This window comes from Anguilla rostrata, chromosome 16, assembly GCF_018555375.3.
Source record: "Anguilla rostrata isolate EN2019 chromosome 16, ASM1855537v3, whole genome shotgun sequence".
NCBI lineage: Eukaryota > Metazoa > Chordata > Actinopteri > Anguilliformes > Anguillidae > Anguilla > Anguilla rostrata.
In genome coordinates, this window is record NC_057948.1 from 30,028,820 (window position 1) to 30,043,736 (window position 14,917).

At 47.5% G+C, this 14,917-nt stretch overlaps 1 protein-coding gene across 1 annotated transcript in view; it reads right to left on the reverse strand.

Annotated features, from left to right (window-relative positions):
* ankrd27 (ankyrin repeat domain 27 (VPS9 domain)) overlaps window positions 1–14,917 on the reverse strand; it is a 42,052-nt gene that overhangs the window by 24,890 nt on the left and 2,245 nt on the right. The window contains exons 2-7 of the mRNA XM_064312023.1: window positions 7,207–7,329; window positions 3,051–3,161; window positions 2,447–2,603; window positions 1,962–2,116; window positions 531–590; window positions 363–416 (exon numbers count right to left, since the gene is read on the reverse strand). Of these exons, the coding sequence (XP_064168093.1) occupies window positions 363–416; window positions 531–590; window positions 1,962–2,116; window positions 2,447–2,603; window positions 3,051–3,161; window positions 7,207–7,308 (639 nt within the window). The 5' untranslated portion in view covers window positions 7,309–7,329. The remainder of the gene's footprint in view (window positions 1–362; window positions 417–530; window positions 591–1,961; window positions 2,117–2,446; window positions 2,604–3,050; window positions 3,162–7,206; window positions 7,330–14,917) is intronic.

Sequence of the window (14,917 nt, forward strand, 5' to 3'; positions counted from 1 at the left end):
ACCAACTAGATCCATAGTTCTTTATGTTATGCCTATGGATAAACCGCCATCAAGCGTGACAGTAATCTGATTATTTAAGCAGGGGTTTGGCACACTAAGACTAAAAGTAAAGGCTTGTGGGATGATTAGCAAAGGGCTGCAGTAAACATTATCTACATCCGTGCGTTCACGGCACAAAACCGACACGTCACACATCATGCGGTCAGCATTCAAAGCAGACAGTGTACTGGCTAATATGATGCGGATCTGAACGAGGTAGGATGTCAAGCCTTGGTCTTAAACTGCTGAATCCAAAGTCGTCTGCAGATATTTATATGACCAAAGAGAGCTTCAGGTGACAAGGTGATTCAATCTGTTCTCACCTCCACAGCTTGCTTGAGAAGGGCCATTTGTAACTCCTGCTTGGCCAGTACTTTCTGAAACGCAAAAACACAACATGCCCCGCATTTAAACCCATAATCCGCGGCAGGAGGCACTCTACGGCAAGCCGCCTGGGACAAACAGAGCCGAGGGCCAACGACAGAACTTACCAGACGGGAGTCTCTCAGCAAGCACTGAAGACATTTTGTGTAAAGTGCATTCACAGAGTCCTGAGGAAGAGGAGGATAGAAGGCACACGTCAGACAGGAAACAGACAGAACTCCAGGAAGCGCAGCCCCACGCAATGGGAGAAAGGAAGGCATTAAGCAGAGCCTGCCATAAAACTATTCCTCCAAACTGCAATAAATAGAGCATTTCCCAAGAGAGCTGATTCGTCAAAGCAGACCTCCGAGCCCCCAGGAAACGAGAATCTACCTGAAACAGGAAGTTCAATAAAAAGTGAAAATGCCTCGGACTCAAACCGAACTTTTTACACGTTTCACATTCAGCTAACCTCAGGGGTCCGTGTGTCCCACCGTTTACACTCTCCTTAACTTCAGCGGCGAGGCGAGCCAACCGCCCCCGACTCCCCCCGCCCCGCCCCGCCCCACTCAGCACACTGTGCCTTCAGCTCTCACACATCTTAATCCAGCCACTAAACAGACTGCCTCCTGTAATTTACTTTTTTATGCTTTTTTTTTTATAATTCACTTAAGTTAACTTATAAGGATTTCCACTGAAGAGTAAATGCTTATGCGTGTAGGGAAAAGGCCCCGAGAATGACTCGCTCCCACAGAGCCGCAGAGACCCCGTGCCTCGCATTCCAGTCTCCCTGTTCATTTGTCCAATGACTAAGCGCTTAATTTAACAACTCCCCCAGGTCACACACTGCTGTGAATTAACTACCGCACAACTGGCCGAATTAGAGCTCTTTAAATCCCGAGCTCCGAGCAGCAGGGATCAAACCACCGCTACCGGGTAACAGCACACCGAACTGATGCAAAGCGACGCGACTGCAAATAACACAAATTACACCACTCTCAGACTAGAATCACTTCTTAGGCTCTTAGTGAGAACGGCGCATTCAGACGATCCTTTCAGTGCCTGAGTAGAAGCCAAGGGATACAGAACTCAAAGCTAATGAAAGAGCAAAGGTCATCTGCCAGCAGCAATGAATTTCTTATGATTAAATCAATCCTATTATTCCAACTGCAGACACTATTGAGCTCATAAGGAGAGGAGACATCCAATGGTCTATTATGAGGGACACCGCTCTACCCCAGTAAAAGTACTTGAACGACAACTTCAGAATGGAAAAAAAACATATTTTAAAAGATAAAGTTTCAGTTGCTAGCAAATGGCTCTATATGGCTCTATACTCCATTCGGCACTGTGTATGTTTGCGTAAGTATTTGCATGAACAAGTTTGTTCTCGGGTATTAAAGCATACGTGGGTGTGTTTGCGCGCTTGTGTATATAATCATTAGCGTGTGTGTGCACGTTTGTACCGTGTGTGTGTTAATGTGTGTGCGTGCGGCTGCCTGCATATGCATGTATGCGTACATGTGTGCGTGTTACCATGGCGACAAGGACATGCTTACGATGTGGTGCCGCAGTCCCTTCCTCTCCTGCTCCTTGAAGGAGTGTCGGAAGGTCAAAATGAACTTGTCCAGTTTTTCGGCATGGCGGCCAAGGAACTCCTTGACGTCGTCCACATTCTTCAAGCAATACGGCGCGGGCGTGGGTACCTCCTCCACTGGGGGGGCGGGGGGGGGCAATAAAAATATCAGTCATTCTAACGTCCCGGGACACTCTCACATCACCAACACCAAATCACCAAACATCCCCCAAAAACAGCCACGTGCAGGCCAGGCAACAGCCAGCACACTTAAACCGGCCTCAGGAGTACCAGGCTAGGGGTCCCCCTGAGTACCAGTTTATCTGCTGTAGTGCCTGTATGGGCAAGACAAGAGAGGACTGCTGACTGTAACAGTGTACCTCCCGGCTTCATACCGCAAGATCGCGCATTTCTAACACAGCTCAAACACCCCGCGGCCCTGTTTCGGCTGGAGCCGAGCGGCATTACCCAGGCTCTGCTCGGTTTCGATGGGCCGCGCGATGCACAGGATGCTGTAGCTCTGCTCCTTCTCGTTGTAGAAGGTCTCCTCAAACAGGACGGGCACCGCGGCGGGGGCCTGGAAGCCCGCCCCCAGCTTCACCAGGCCGTCCTGAATGGCTATCTCCTGCAGCACACAACACACACACACACAGAGCACACGTCAACTGCAGCTTCAAAATGCTAGTCTGGCTATCCCTTACAGTGCACAACACACACACACACAGTGCAAACGTCAACTGGAGGTTTCAAATGCTAGTCTGACCATCTCCTGCAGCACACACAACACACACACACACACACACACACACACACACAGTGCACACGTCAACTGCAGCACTCAAATGCTAGACTGAGTATATCCTACAGCACACAACACACACAGTGAACATGTCAACTGCAGCATTCAAATGCTAGTCTGACCATCTCCTGCAGCACACACAACACACACACAGAGCACACATCAGCTTTCAAATGCTAGTCTGAAAATCACAGTGGTCCATGCTAGAGTCTTATAGCTCAGGCAGAAATGCTGAAGGTAAATGAAGAGAAAGACAGCGACGCTCAGCTCTACCTTCCCATCCAGGGTCTGGTATCCCCCGTCCACAGGCTGCAGTATGTAGCCCTCAAACTGGGCTGGGGAGTAGGTGCTGACGGACAGACTCCCACTGCATGGAACCAGCACCTGCGGCGGGACCCGGGGGCACAGATTAAACAGGGGTGAGGGCCGGGACATTACAGCTGGGCAGCCATGCAGAAAAAGCTTTGGCGGAATGTGAGATCTGATAATGCTGTCAGGAATCCCTTATTCTGGACTAGTTTGATCTTCCCAAAGTCAGCGTGCTCTGATGTCAGCTGAGCATATCTTGACATAAAAATCGATATCCTTTTCTCACACACTGACACCAACAGGACCAAGCCATGTTAATCCAGTTATACACCAACAGTGATTGCTTAACAAGTAATTAAGACAGTGGAAATAGCATGACTCTCTGTAACTCAATTTGACTACAGGTAATTCGACTGAGTGAAGAAAAAAAAGAAAAAAGCTTCCCTGGGAGATGAGAGGGAAAAAAAAAATCACTCAAACAGCAGAGAGTAGAAACTCTCTGGTGGGAAGAACTCTGGGAATGATCCAGGACATAAAGGGAGAGCTCATCCTCCACAGGTCAGCCCTGTGTCAAAAGTGAAAGAGAGGCTAACAGGTTGAGCAGATTATATAGCCTGAGGCTTTAAACCATCTGGTAAAACAGACCAGTCATGCCTTGGTTGTTGCAAGCAAAGACATGTGGAACATATCCAAAGGAAACAGATTGGAAATGGTTGCCTCACACAAAGTATTCCTTTGAATGCAAAGACCTTGAATCTGTCACACGGAGGAAATGGTCATACTGACTAATTCCATACATCAGCTTCCTCAAGGGTAAAAAAAAAAGTAGGAAAACACCACAATATTTTTTGGGACACAAAATCAAATGAAACAACTGAAAACATCTAGAAACTACATACAACAACAGGATTGTTTTATTGCCTGAGTCTAACAAGAGAGGCTGTCATTACTGAAGTATAACAAATCCCATTTGGAGAAGAGCTAAACACCTTTTTTTCTGGTGGGGAATTCAGAGACGAAACAGATGAAGGGGACTTCAAACTTGTTTTCTCAAGCAGATCATTTTACAGTGGTTTCGCAGTTAGTTCCTGCATCACAGGCATATGAAACAGACTGCTACTGCAGTGATTCACACTGGAGAGGGTAAGACTGGCGGTCTGCTAATACAGCTAATACAGACTGCCAATACAGCTTCTGATGAGCAGGTCAGTGTGGAGGAGGAGGAACGAAAAGGTCCTCTTTCAGGAGAGGACCGCGAGACCTCGAGCACAACCCAAAAATCAGCGTCAACCACATTCAAACAATGGTCCAGGTCAGGTTTAGACTTGTGCACCATGATTACAAACACTCCCATGGAGGTAGACGTGTTCCCTCAACCACACAACGCTTCAGAGATTAAGTGACTGTGGTGGACATGGGCAGAAATGGGAGGGGAAGTGGAGCGGCAGATCTGGGCGAATGGAGCCAGGCAGCCATCTGAACTCCAGTTGGGGAGCGGGAGAGGGGGAGAGGTGGAGAGGCAGGCCATTTACCAGATTAACCACTCAACTGTAGGCTGACAACAGCAACGGGGCAAAATTGAATTAGGCTCAATGTCCAGTGGAATAGAACCAAGATGAACAGAAATGAAATTGGAAATTGGCATGGCTTTGGGGGCAGAGGTGTACAGAGGGAAGGAGAGGTAAGAGGGGACCATGAGGTTCAGCCAGGCTGGAGTCAGCAGTCTGAATTTAGGGTGGTGCTTTTCGCTCGCTCATACTGTGGATCCCAAAGAGCAAAGCTTCAAAACCCCCTGAGCCAGACAAACTAAATTACTAATTCCAAGTTTAAATATGACTAACAGAGAGGAAATGTACTCCTTATAAGGCTAGCGTTTAACTGAGACATCCCTCTCGTGAACAAAGGTAACAGTTTGTTTCGGATTGAGTGATTATAAAAAATAACTTGTTACTGAACTTAAATTAATTGAAATATACTGAGACGCTCTGAATACCAATTAAACAGAACAGAATTTCTGGCTATTTTGACTTAAACTGATTAGACTGCTCTGACACACATTTCTCTTTCAATTAGTAATATTTTCACATCAACCCTAGCATGTTCATCTTCTTAAATGATGTTCTAGAGCAAAAAAAGCACATTCCAATTATAAAGCACACCTCTCATTTTTTAAGTGAATATTTAAAAGATTAGACAATATCATTATCTGATGGTATCGTATGACAATTAACCACCGCTTGGATTCTTCACGCATTCAGACACTTGACAACAATATGTGGATGGCACCCGCCCACCCTGCGAAGTTTCAAAAAGCAACCGTCAGAAATATTCGATAGGGAAATCCCCTCAAAAAAAAAAAAAGACGTCCTTTCACTTCCCTAAATTAGAGCTCTTTTGGCTTCTCGAAATGCAGAAGGGACACACTATTAAACCGCACAATGAAAATACTGGACTGAAAACTGAAAACTGCAGACTGCTGAACCGCCATGCCAAGAAAACGAGAAGCGAGTGTCTGAAAGCAGCTGGATTACGTGACCACAGGTAGCAGTTCTGTCCTGGATCTGAACCACCTGCTTGTTTTTTTATGGTACAGCCTGTCTGTGCTGAATCTGAACCACCCGCAGGTTTACAGCACAGTTTGTCTGTCCTGGATCTGAACCGTCCGTGTGTTTTCATGGAACAGCCCCTCTGTCCTCAAACTCTAGGGCTTCCCATGCTTCCTATTTGCATAGAACACTGGGGAAAAAAAATTCCCTAAAGCCCAAGCTGTCACACAGGGCAGAAGTATTACCAGTTTAATTTTTAACGTATGATATATTTTTTTTTAATCCAACTGTCTGACAGGCCCTCATAATCCTTCAGATGATATCCAAGGTGGTAAATTGCTGGTAAAACATTTTTCATTATTGAAAAGAGAAAGTAGAAATTTCAGACAATGTATCTACTGTCTGGTGCACAACGTGAGACAGCTGTGCATGGATGTGTTCTGAAATTTCAGCACGGTACCAATGCAAGTGGCCCGGGTCTAATTTCATTGAAATAAACAAATAACCAGGTTTGTGCCCGTACCACTTCAGAAAACAACAAAAAACAAACCACTCACCAAGAACAGTGACAGTAGCTATGCTTCATCACAAAAGAACACAAAGCAATAAGAAAACAAGGAAAAGCACAATGAAACCAAACAAAAAAAAGAGCGTGCATACGAGCGAACACTTAAATGGCCCTTGATAAACCCAGGAAGCCACGCGGTGCTGTAATTAGGCTGAGGAGTGCGACTGGAGTGGCACATTGTGTCTTAAAGGTTAGATGCAGGAGCTCATTAATGCGCTGCTGAAGAACAGAGTGTGGACCGTACTCTCCTCCAACAGGGGGGGGGAGTAAACAAGGCCCAGCGGGGGGGGGGGGAGGGGGGCACAGGTCGAAAGGACAGGCTCCTGCTGGCCACCGCTATACCCACCCCCCCCCGACGCTGTCCCGCCCTGTTATATAGGCTCCAATGGGTCATGGCCCAGACCCCGACACGTTACAATTTACAATGCCCATTACCCATTAAAGCCTGCAAGGTGGCCATTTAAAAAACGGCTAACAGCTTAACAGGTTTGTGCTGTTGCTGCTGAGGGCTGGTTTGGCCGTCTGCAAACCAAAGAGCAAGGGAGACATATTCCTGTGCTCCACTCCACTCCACTACACTGCAGGATTTACAGGCCTAGAGCCTGGTCACCCACTGATCTTGGTCCACTCAGCAGTGGCCTTCAGACTCCTTGTTCCTAAACAGCACGGTCATGCTGCCGCACGGCAATCAGCTCCTCATGGCTCCAGCTCTTCTCTGGCCTCGTCCCCTGGAACGGCCTCCCCTAGTCGTCAGTCAGGAGGGCAGCTTCACTGGCTGCCTTCCACAAACATTGAAAACGTCCTCTCAATGTCTCTATTTCGGCAACTTTAAAAAAAAACCCAACCCTCCTTTCTTCAACTCGCAGGTCCTGAGCCATGGACCTTGACGGTGGCACTGCACATCTCTAGCTCTTGTGCTGTTTGCTCACCCTGTGAGAGCTACTCTTGTGTCTGAGTGACTGAGCTGTGAATGGCGGTGGGGTCCCAGCCACAGGGAGACACTCACAATGCCGTGGAGCTCCGCCACTCTGCTGCATAGGTCCGGCCGCTGCTTCTCCAAGGCCAGGTAGAAAGGGTTCTTCAGGATGTTCTCATCATACACAGCCATATGGAACAGGGACTCTGGCTCCTGTAACAGTGAACACAAGCACAACAAAGAGATTTGAATGATGAGAAAGGTCAGAGGTCAAACACCGTGCTAAGGACCAGACATATAGTCGCAGCTGACCTCATCACCAGACGATTTAGAAACATTTGCTGTCGTTTAAGGCTACAATAGACACGCTTCCCAGTCACTTCGGACCAGCGATGGAAAGACACTGCTGACATCACCAGCTCAGACGAGCCACGGATCAAACTGTTGTTTTCCTTCAAGCCGTGGAAAACAAGCGGGCCCTTGTTACAGTCCCAGCTACCCAAACCAGCTGCTCCTCAGCTGAGCCAATTAACTTCCCCAGACGCGAAATTAGCATAGCCGGTTTACGGCATCATTTCAGCCCAAGAACTGGGACACGCCCTTGAAAACGCACTGAAACATTAAATCACATTAAATCAGCGTTCCCTCCAAAAAAAACCTGTATGCATGTCAACGGATGAAATGAGTGTTCGGGCCAGGTTGACCGCAGAGAACAGTGGGCTTACCTTTCCAAAATATTAAGATACCTTAAGATTCCCTGTGCTTTACTGTTCCAAGCACAGGGAATAAAGCAGATGCCCACGGGTGCCCGTGTGTGTCCAGCCAGATGCTTTAGGCCCAAGAGCAGGGCACTGAGGGCCGTGCAGAACAACGGCGTGTGAAACAGAGACAATCAGTCAGTCGAAAGTCGGCATTAAAAGCTGAGGACAGCAAGCAGATGAGCTCAGAAGTGTTTCAGGCCCAACTTCTCAAGAAACGTGCTATATTTAGCCCCCCGGCTGCTTCCCAGTACTGGCGCAGAGCAAAGCAACACTTTGAGTCTGTTTGCGCAATGGGAAAATACCTTCACAGCAGAGGGATGTCGCAGAGACAACAGAACATGTTCCTGGGCATGGGTATGAGCTGCCCTCTCTCTCTCTCTCTTCTCTTTCACTCACGCTCTCTCTCCTCTCTCTTTCTTTCTGTCCCACTCTTTCAAACAGAGTAAACGCACACGGGCACCGCGGATTCGCCATTTAATCGTCATCCCACCGGGAATTCCTACACCCGTGACTTGATGAAGCCAGCCTTACGTCCGTTAAACCAAGAGTACAAACCCGGTTATTCTCAGGGGAATAAGAGACATCATTACACAGGCTTCTGTAGAGTACGGTACTGCAAAAAAAAAAAAACTGCCTGCAGTTTGATAAAATCAAATGCCATATGATGTATGCCAGGAGATAACGAACTTTTGTGGAATCCCTTCATAAAAAAAAGAACTGTCCAGAATGGGCCCAAAGCCCAGAGGAGGTGGGTCACCCAAGGACACCCTGTCAGGACTGATCAGACACGCTGAGTGCAGTCTTTGACTGAGAAAGCGACCTTTCCGTTTCCCAGAGGAAGACGGTCACTGAGAAGCACTCCGGGCCCAGTGAACTCTGCGCAAACCGTACGCACGGTAAAACAGTCTGCACCTCCCTGGACCGCAATTCTTCACAGTACCATTGACTGGTCCCCTTAGCAGCCTCTGATTGGATTTAACTTCCTGCCATTTGAACTTTAAAAGGAAATGAGATGGACCTTTCACCTGCCAGTGGCTCAGCCAGCTTGCTCTACTGTCTCCTGTCAATCACAAACGTATGAGGGCAAGGCCTAAAGCTGTGGATGTGACATCACTGGATGGGCGCTTGTTACAATGCAACTTACTATCCCGATAAAGGCCAGGCATATCAATATCCAAAAATGCACAAAAAAAATTCTGTTTGGTCTCTAAACCTAGAGACAACATATGAATTATAAGAGACAAAAATTAATAAGCACACTCATATTACAGTCACGGCCAGTTTCAAGTTTGGCAATTTTTAAATGGAACGTAACAGAAGCTTCTTCATTTTACTAAGAAATCTGCACAGAAACTGGCATGATGAAATAGCACATTATCTTTTAAAAATGTCCTATGGTCTTTTCCTTCTCGTTATCCATGAGTTTCTTTCTACTGTTTTTCAAGATACATTTTATGGCTCTACATATAAGGATAGCCCGAGATTCCTGCACAAGATGAGCTCATCATTTAGGTAGTGCTTCAGCCTGTAGCTGGTGTAGCTTGTCAGTCTCATAAACTTTTAGGGTACAATGGCCCTGACCAGACTGGTTCTTTGAAGCACAATAAGTTCGCCCGACTACTGCATAATGTGGTTTGCTAATAAACCAACAGTCCGCTTCTTCTTTTGATGAATCATGACATGGTGCCTCCAACTGGAGGAGGAAATTTCAGCCAACTGACCGAGAGCAAAATGCTGGCTCAAACTGGCTACAACCAATAATTTTGTCATATCAATACCAGACATGGCAAATTTGTTTTGGATTCAAATAATTTTCTATGCTTTACTGATCTTGTCTGGCGTATTAGAACCGATGATATACTCTCAAAAAGTGCAATCCCCGCCTTCTGGTCATATCGGCAGGCTCAATTACACCAGGCAAGATCAAGAGAGCACAGAGAAGTATTTGAATCCAAAACAAATACGTATTTGACCCAGGTCTGATCAACAACACCAATCAATCTCACCCTTTATCTCTGTATCTCCCCGTCTCTGGAGCACCTGTGGTTTGGAATAAGAAAACCCCCAATGTCAGAAAAGAACACGAGGCTGTGAGGTACAGCGCAGCCAAATGAAACACAGATGGCAGGAAAAGCCTACAGCAGGTGATGCTGTGCGGCAGAGGTTTACCGGAGACCTCCCGTTAGCCGCAGCCCATTAGCAGAGCACTTCAGGTGCTGGGTCATTAGGTTCCATCCGCTTCAATAATGCAGAAAGAGCAATCAAACAAGCGCGGCAGTGCGCGGCCCGCTTTCCACTGCTCAGCGCCGCGGGAGCCAGGCGAACAAACGCGTGAGCCTCACCCGCAGGTTCACTGTCACTGCATACAAACACGCGCACGCACATAAACACACACACACGCACACAAACGCACGAGCCTCACCAGGCATGTCACGCATCACCGAACACGCCTAGCACGCACCATAAACGCACACACTCACACCACGCACACAACACGAACGAGCCTCACCCGCAGGTTCACTGTCACTGCATACAAACACGCGCACGCACACATACGCACGCACGCACGCACGCACACACACACAAACGCACGAGCCTCAGCCGCAGGTTCACTGTCACTGCATACAAACACGCGCACGCACATAAACGCACACACGCACACACACACACACGCGCACGCACACACAAACGCACGAGCCTCACCCGCAGGTTCACTGTCACTGCATACAAACACGCGCACGCACGCACATAAACGCCCACCACACACACACACGCACACACACACACAAACGCACGAGCCTCACCCGCAGGTTCACTGTCACTGCATACAAACACGCGCACGCACGCACATAAACACGCACACACACACACGCATGCACACACAAACGAACAAGCCTCATCTGCAGGTTTACTGTCACTGCATGCAAACACACGCAGCACAGACGGTGTGTTCGCGCGCACGCACACGCACACGCACAGGCTCACGCGCACACACGCACACACATTCACCCTCACAGAAAAACACAGGCCGACACATGCGCAAACACAGTCACGATCTGTCAAAGAGCCATCCATAAACCATTTCACACAGCACTGACGTTTTAATGGTCAGTACCTAATCGCTTTTTCAAGCTCAATACGCCTCGTATTTCAAGCTCACCAGAGCATAAAGGCCTCACAAGGCTTATAGCAGGACTGTCAGAGGAGTCCTCTCTCTCTCTGTCTCTCTCTATGTCTCCTCTCTCTCTCTCCCTTCTCTCCCCCCCCCCATTTTTTCAAAGACAATTATTTTTCACAGATTGATTATTTTGCCTTTCAGAGGCCTGTAAGTGAAGCATTATTCCACGTCGAGCGGGCAGCAGCAGCAGGCCCATAACAGCTTGTGTCCTTCCCCCATGAGGACCTACTTCAGCACTGGGCTGAATCTCAGAGCTCCTTACCACAGCTCCTTACCGAAGCTCCTTACCACAGCGCTGACAGGATGAGAAACGTTCTTTTCTATGGCGCTCGTCTTCACGTAACATTTTTAAAAATGAGAAAAGTTAGGTTCTGAGGAATGTCACTAATAAATACATTACACCACTTAACTGTGTTTTCAAATAGTTTTTCCAAAAGGAGAATGAACCTCGACGTTTCTCCCAGCGTGAATGTGCGCGCGCACACACACACGCACGCACGCACGCACGCACGCACGCACGCACGCACGCACGCACGCACGCACGCAGTCTCATGTCCACAGCGATGCTTCAGCAGGAAGAGGCACAGAGCCCCATCAGCAGTTTACTCACTTGCCCACGCTGCTGCTGCTGCTGCTTACGGAAAAGCCTCGAAGGCCAGCGGAGGGCGAGCAGGCCGATGAGGAAGGACAGCACAGCCATGGCAACCGCGGGGCAGAGGGACGAGCTCGACCGGCGCCCGGAGCAGGGAGCGGCGCCGCCGGACTGGGAGAGAACCCTCACAACATCCTCAGCTCCCCCACCGAAACCCTGAGGAATGCGTCATGTGACCCCCGGGTGGGGTAGCGGTGGGGGGGGAGAGACCTCACACTCATGACTCGCAGGGGTGTGATCGACCCCCCCGGGCCAAATTCCGCGGGAAGCGGCGGCCTGCTTCTATCCCAGCCGGCCAGCAGGCCGCGGCAGCGACGCACGACGGCGAAACCCACGTTCAGCGCCGAGTCAATTATTCAGGAGGTCCGCAGGTTCACGCTCCGCTCCCCATCATAAATAACGCACGTTACGTAACTCCTCCCCTGTTCCACACACCATCCTCAGTCACCTCCTCTGGCTTTCCCGCCCGTTACACAACTCACCGGACGGCTGCAGAGCTTCGCCCGCTGAAACATTTTTTAATAAAATGGTTTCTGCCGGGATTTAGTCCAGCTCATATTCACTCTCACAATCCATGGAGGATCTCATAATGTACCGACTGACAAGGCAAAAGCATTTTCTTTTTGTAAATAAACTATACTGTACATGGAAACGCACTGCCTATTGGCTCTGAATAATGCGGCGGGGTTTATACTAATGGATTTGCATGATTTAAAGCACTTATCACATTTTCTGTAATGATTGCACGGTCCCTATGAATAGCACCAGTGTAATAATAGAAAAAAACAGCAACACTCTCCCGTTACAACTCCTCTTCAATGGCTAAATATTCATATCTCATTATCAGATGCAATTACTCCGTTCGTTCAAAGAAGTGCAAATGAGCCTGAGCTCTCCAGCAACAAGTGCCTGAAATACCCCGTCGCTTCACTAAAAACACTTCAGCATCGAACACGTGTCCATCTATTACTGCCTCAGACAACATGCCTTCTACCCCGGCCTGGCGGAGCCAATGCAAATCAGTTTGGAGAACAGAAACCAGGCCTGGACGCATCTGAACGCGCAACAGCGCAGACACACGAACCGCAACAGCACAGCCAACCACGCAGAGGAACAGATTTAAAATTTAGCTTACTGCATCATTCTTGTCTATCTACCTATCTATCTATCCATCCATCCATCCATCCATCCATCCATCCATCCATCCATCTATCCATCCATCCATCGTCTCAGTGAGATTAAGAATGTCTTTTCTCTTTTCCCAGAGAAATCTGGCCAAGACAGGCAACAGCACAAATAAAACCACAGCCATACAAACAGAACATTAAAACAACAGTTGACTATAATCAAAACACAACAATGTAGAAAGGCAAGTTGTCCAATAAACAGGAGTAAAAAAGCCAATTAAAACAATGACAGCCTAGTGAGACAGCCTTCATTTATTTTTCCAATTTGCATTTAAATACATTTTAATGGGATTAAATCTGTAAGTTTTAGTCTGTAAGTCCTTCTGCAGTACATTCCAAGCAGAAGGTGCAGAATACACAAAGGCCTCTTTTCTGATCATTGGGAACCAGAAGCATAAAACACCAGGAGCATAAAACAAGGGGTCCAATACTTTTCTGCATAACAAAATACACGAGTAAGACAGGAGTAGGCCAAGAATTGCCTAATATATCATATATATATAAAAATTCACCAATGAGTGAGCCTGAGGGAGGCAAGAACAGGCCAACCTACCTGAGTACATAACCCACAGTGGGGAGAGGAGGCTTTTTGCAATTTGCAATAAACCTCAGGTAGGCACGGTAAGCCGTGTCAATCATATGAAGACACTGAGCCGAAGTATGCATTTTGAAAAGCCTTGTTATCATGAGATGCTTTTCACAATATAAAATAGGCATTCAGGGATCTTTGTCACCAGCCCAGGGTGTCTGTCGTAGATAGTGCAGCATTTCTTCAAACAGGAAGCCAGCGTGAAGCTCGTGACACGACCGCTGGCCTCTCTGTGTTCACAGACAGAGAGGTGGGCTGTGTGAAAGGTGAGGTCAGCGACGAGCGGTGGGCTGTGTGAAAGGTGAGGCCAGCAAAGAGCGGTGGGCTGGGTGAAAGGTTGAACAAACCCGGGGGTCTATAGTTAGAACAGGAACACGATTTCTCACGTCGCTTCAAAGAGCGGAGGCTGCCGCAGACCTGACCGGCCAGCGTACACCTGGCGAAGCTCCGCCTTCACGCTGGCTTCAGGTCCCCACCGCTGTCAAAGACCCCACGACCAATCAGCAGCGTGCAATCAACACTGGGCTGTCGAGTCTCGCTCTCTGATTCGTCTTCGCTGATTTGTCCACTTGCAGAATGTTCACAAATGTGGTAGTGAGAGTGCAGCAGAATAAGTACACATGTTCAGTTGTCAATCAAAATTATTGCAATCACAGGGCAGTGGTCGACAAGAGCTAGCCATACCATCAAAATGTAGCCAATATAAATTTATAATGTTGTTTCGTTTAAATGGACGGTACCATACAACACAATCTTCATTTCTAAATCAATAAGCTGTGTCTTTCAAAAACAATGTAATGGTCCACTCCTGCTAGCCCTTAAAAGCATTTACTAAATGCACTCAGGATGTGTCTTTTCATTTGTAATAGAACATTTCAGCTGCATTACTGGTTGCTGCAGCACTATACCTCAGTAAATCAAGACTGCAGCTAGGCTATATGCTTACCAAATTTAATATATCAAACCAAATCCAACTTAAATCTAAACCTAACTCACCAGCAATATTTTTCTGAATAGGCATCAGGGCTCTGTGATTATGGCCAGAGGCTTACGGATTTAAATCCAATATCTAATTGAATCCCTGACCAAGGCACCAAGGCTAAACAGCTCCAATAAGTCCAAAGATGTTATGCTGTAGAATACCTGAGCAAACATTGCAGGGCTGAGTAAATTAATAACATTAAATAATGACCTTTTGCTTGATATTTTAATTAAATACTTAAGAGGTTTTAGTTTAAACATTTCCACAATGAGGTGCATCACCATAGCCAAAATACAGCAGTTCTGTGAGGCACTCACAGACATATTCAAGTGCCTAGTTTTTCCACCCAGTTGCAATGGTAGAGGGGAGTCAGGTGTCAGACTAATCTCTCATACTTTCATCAGGCACATTCAGACTCATCCACATTGTGATTCAGACAGGTTTCCATGGTG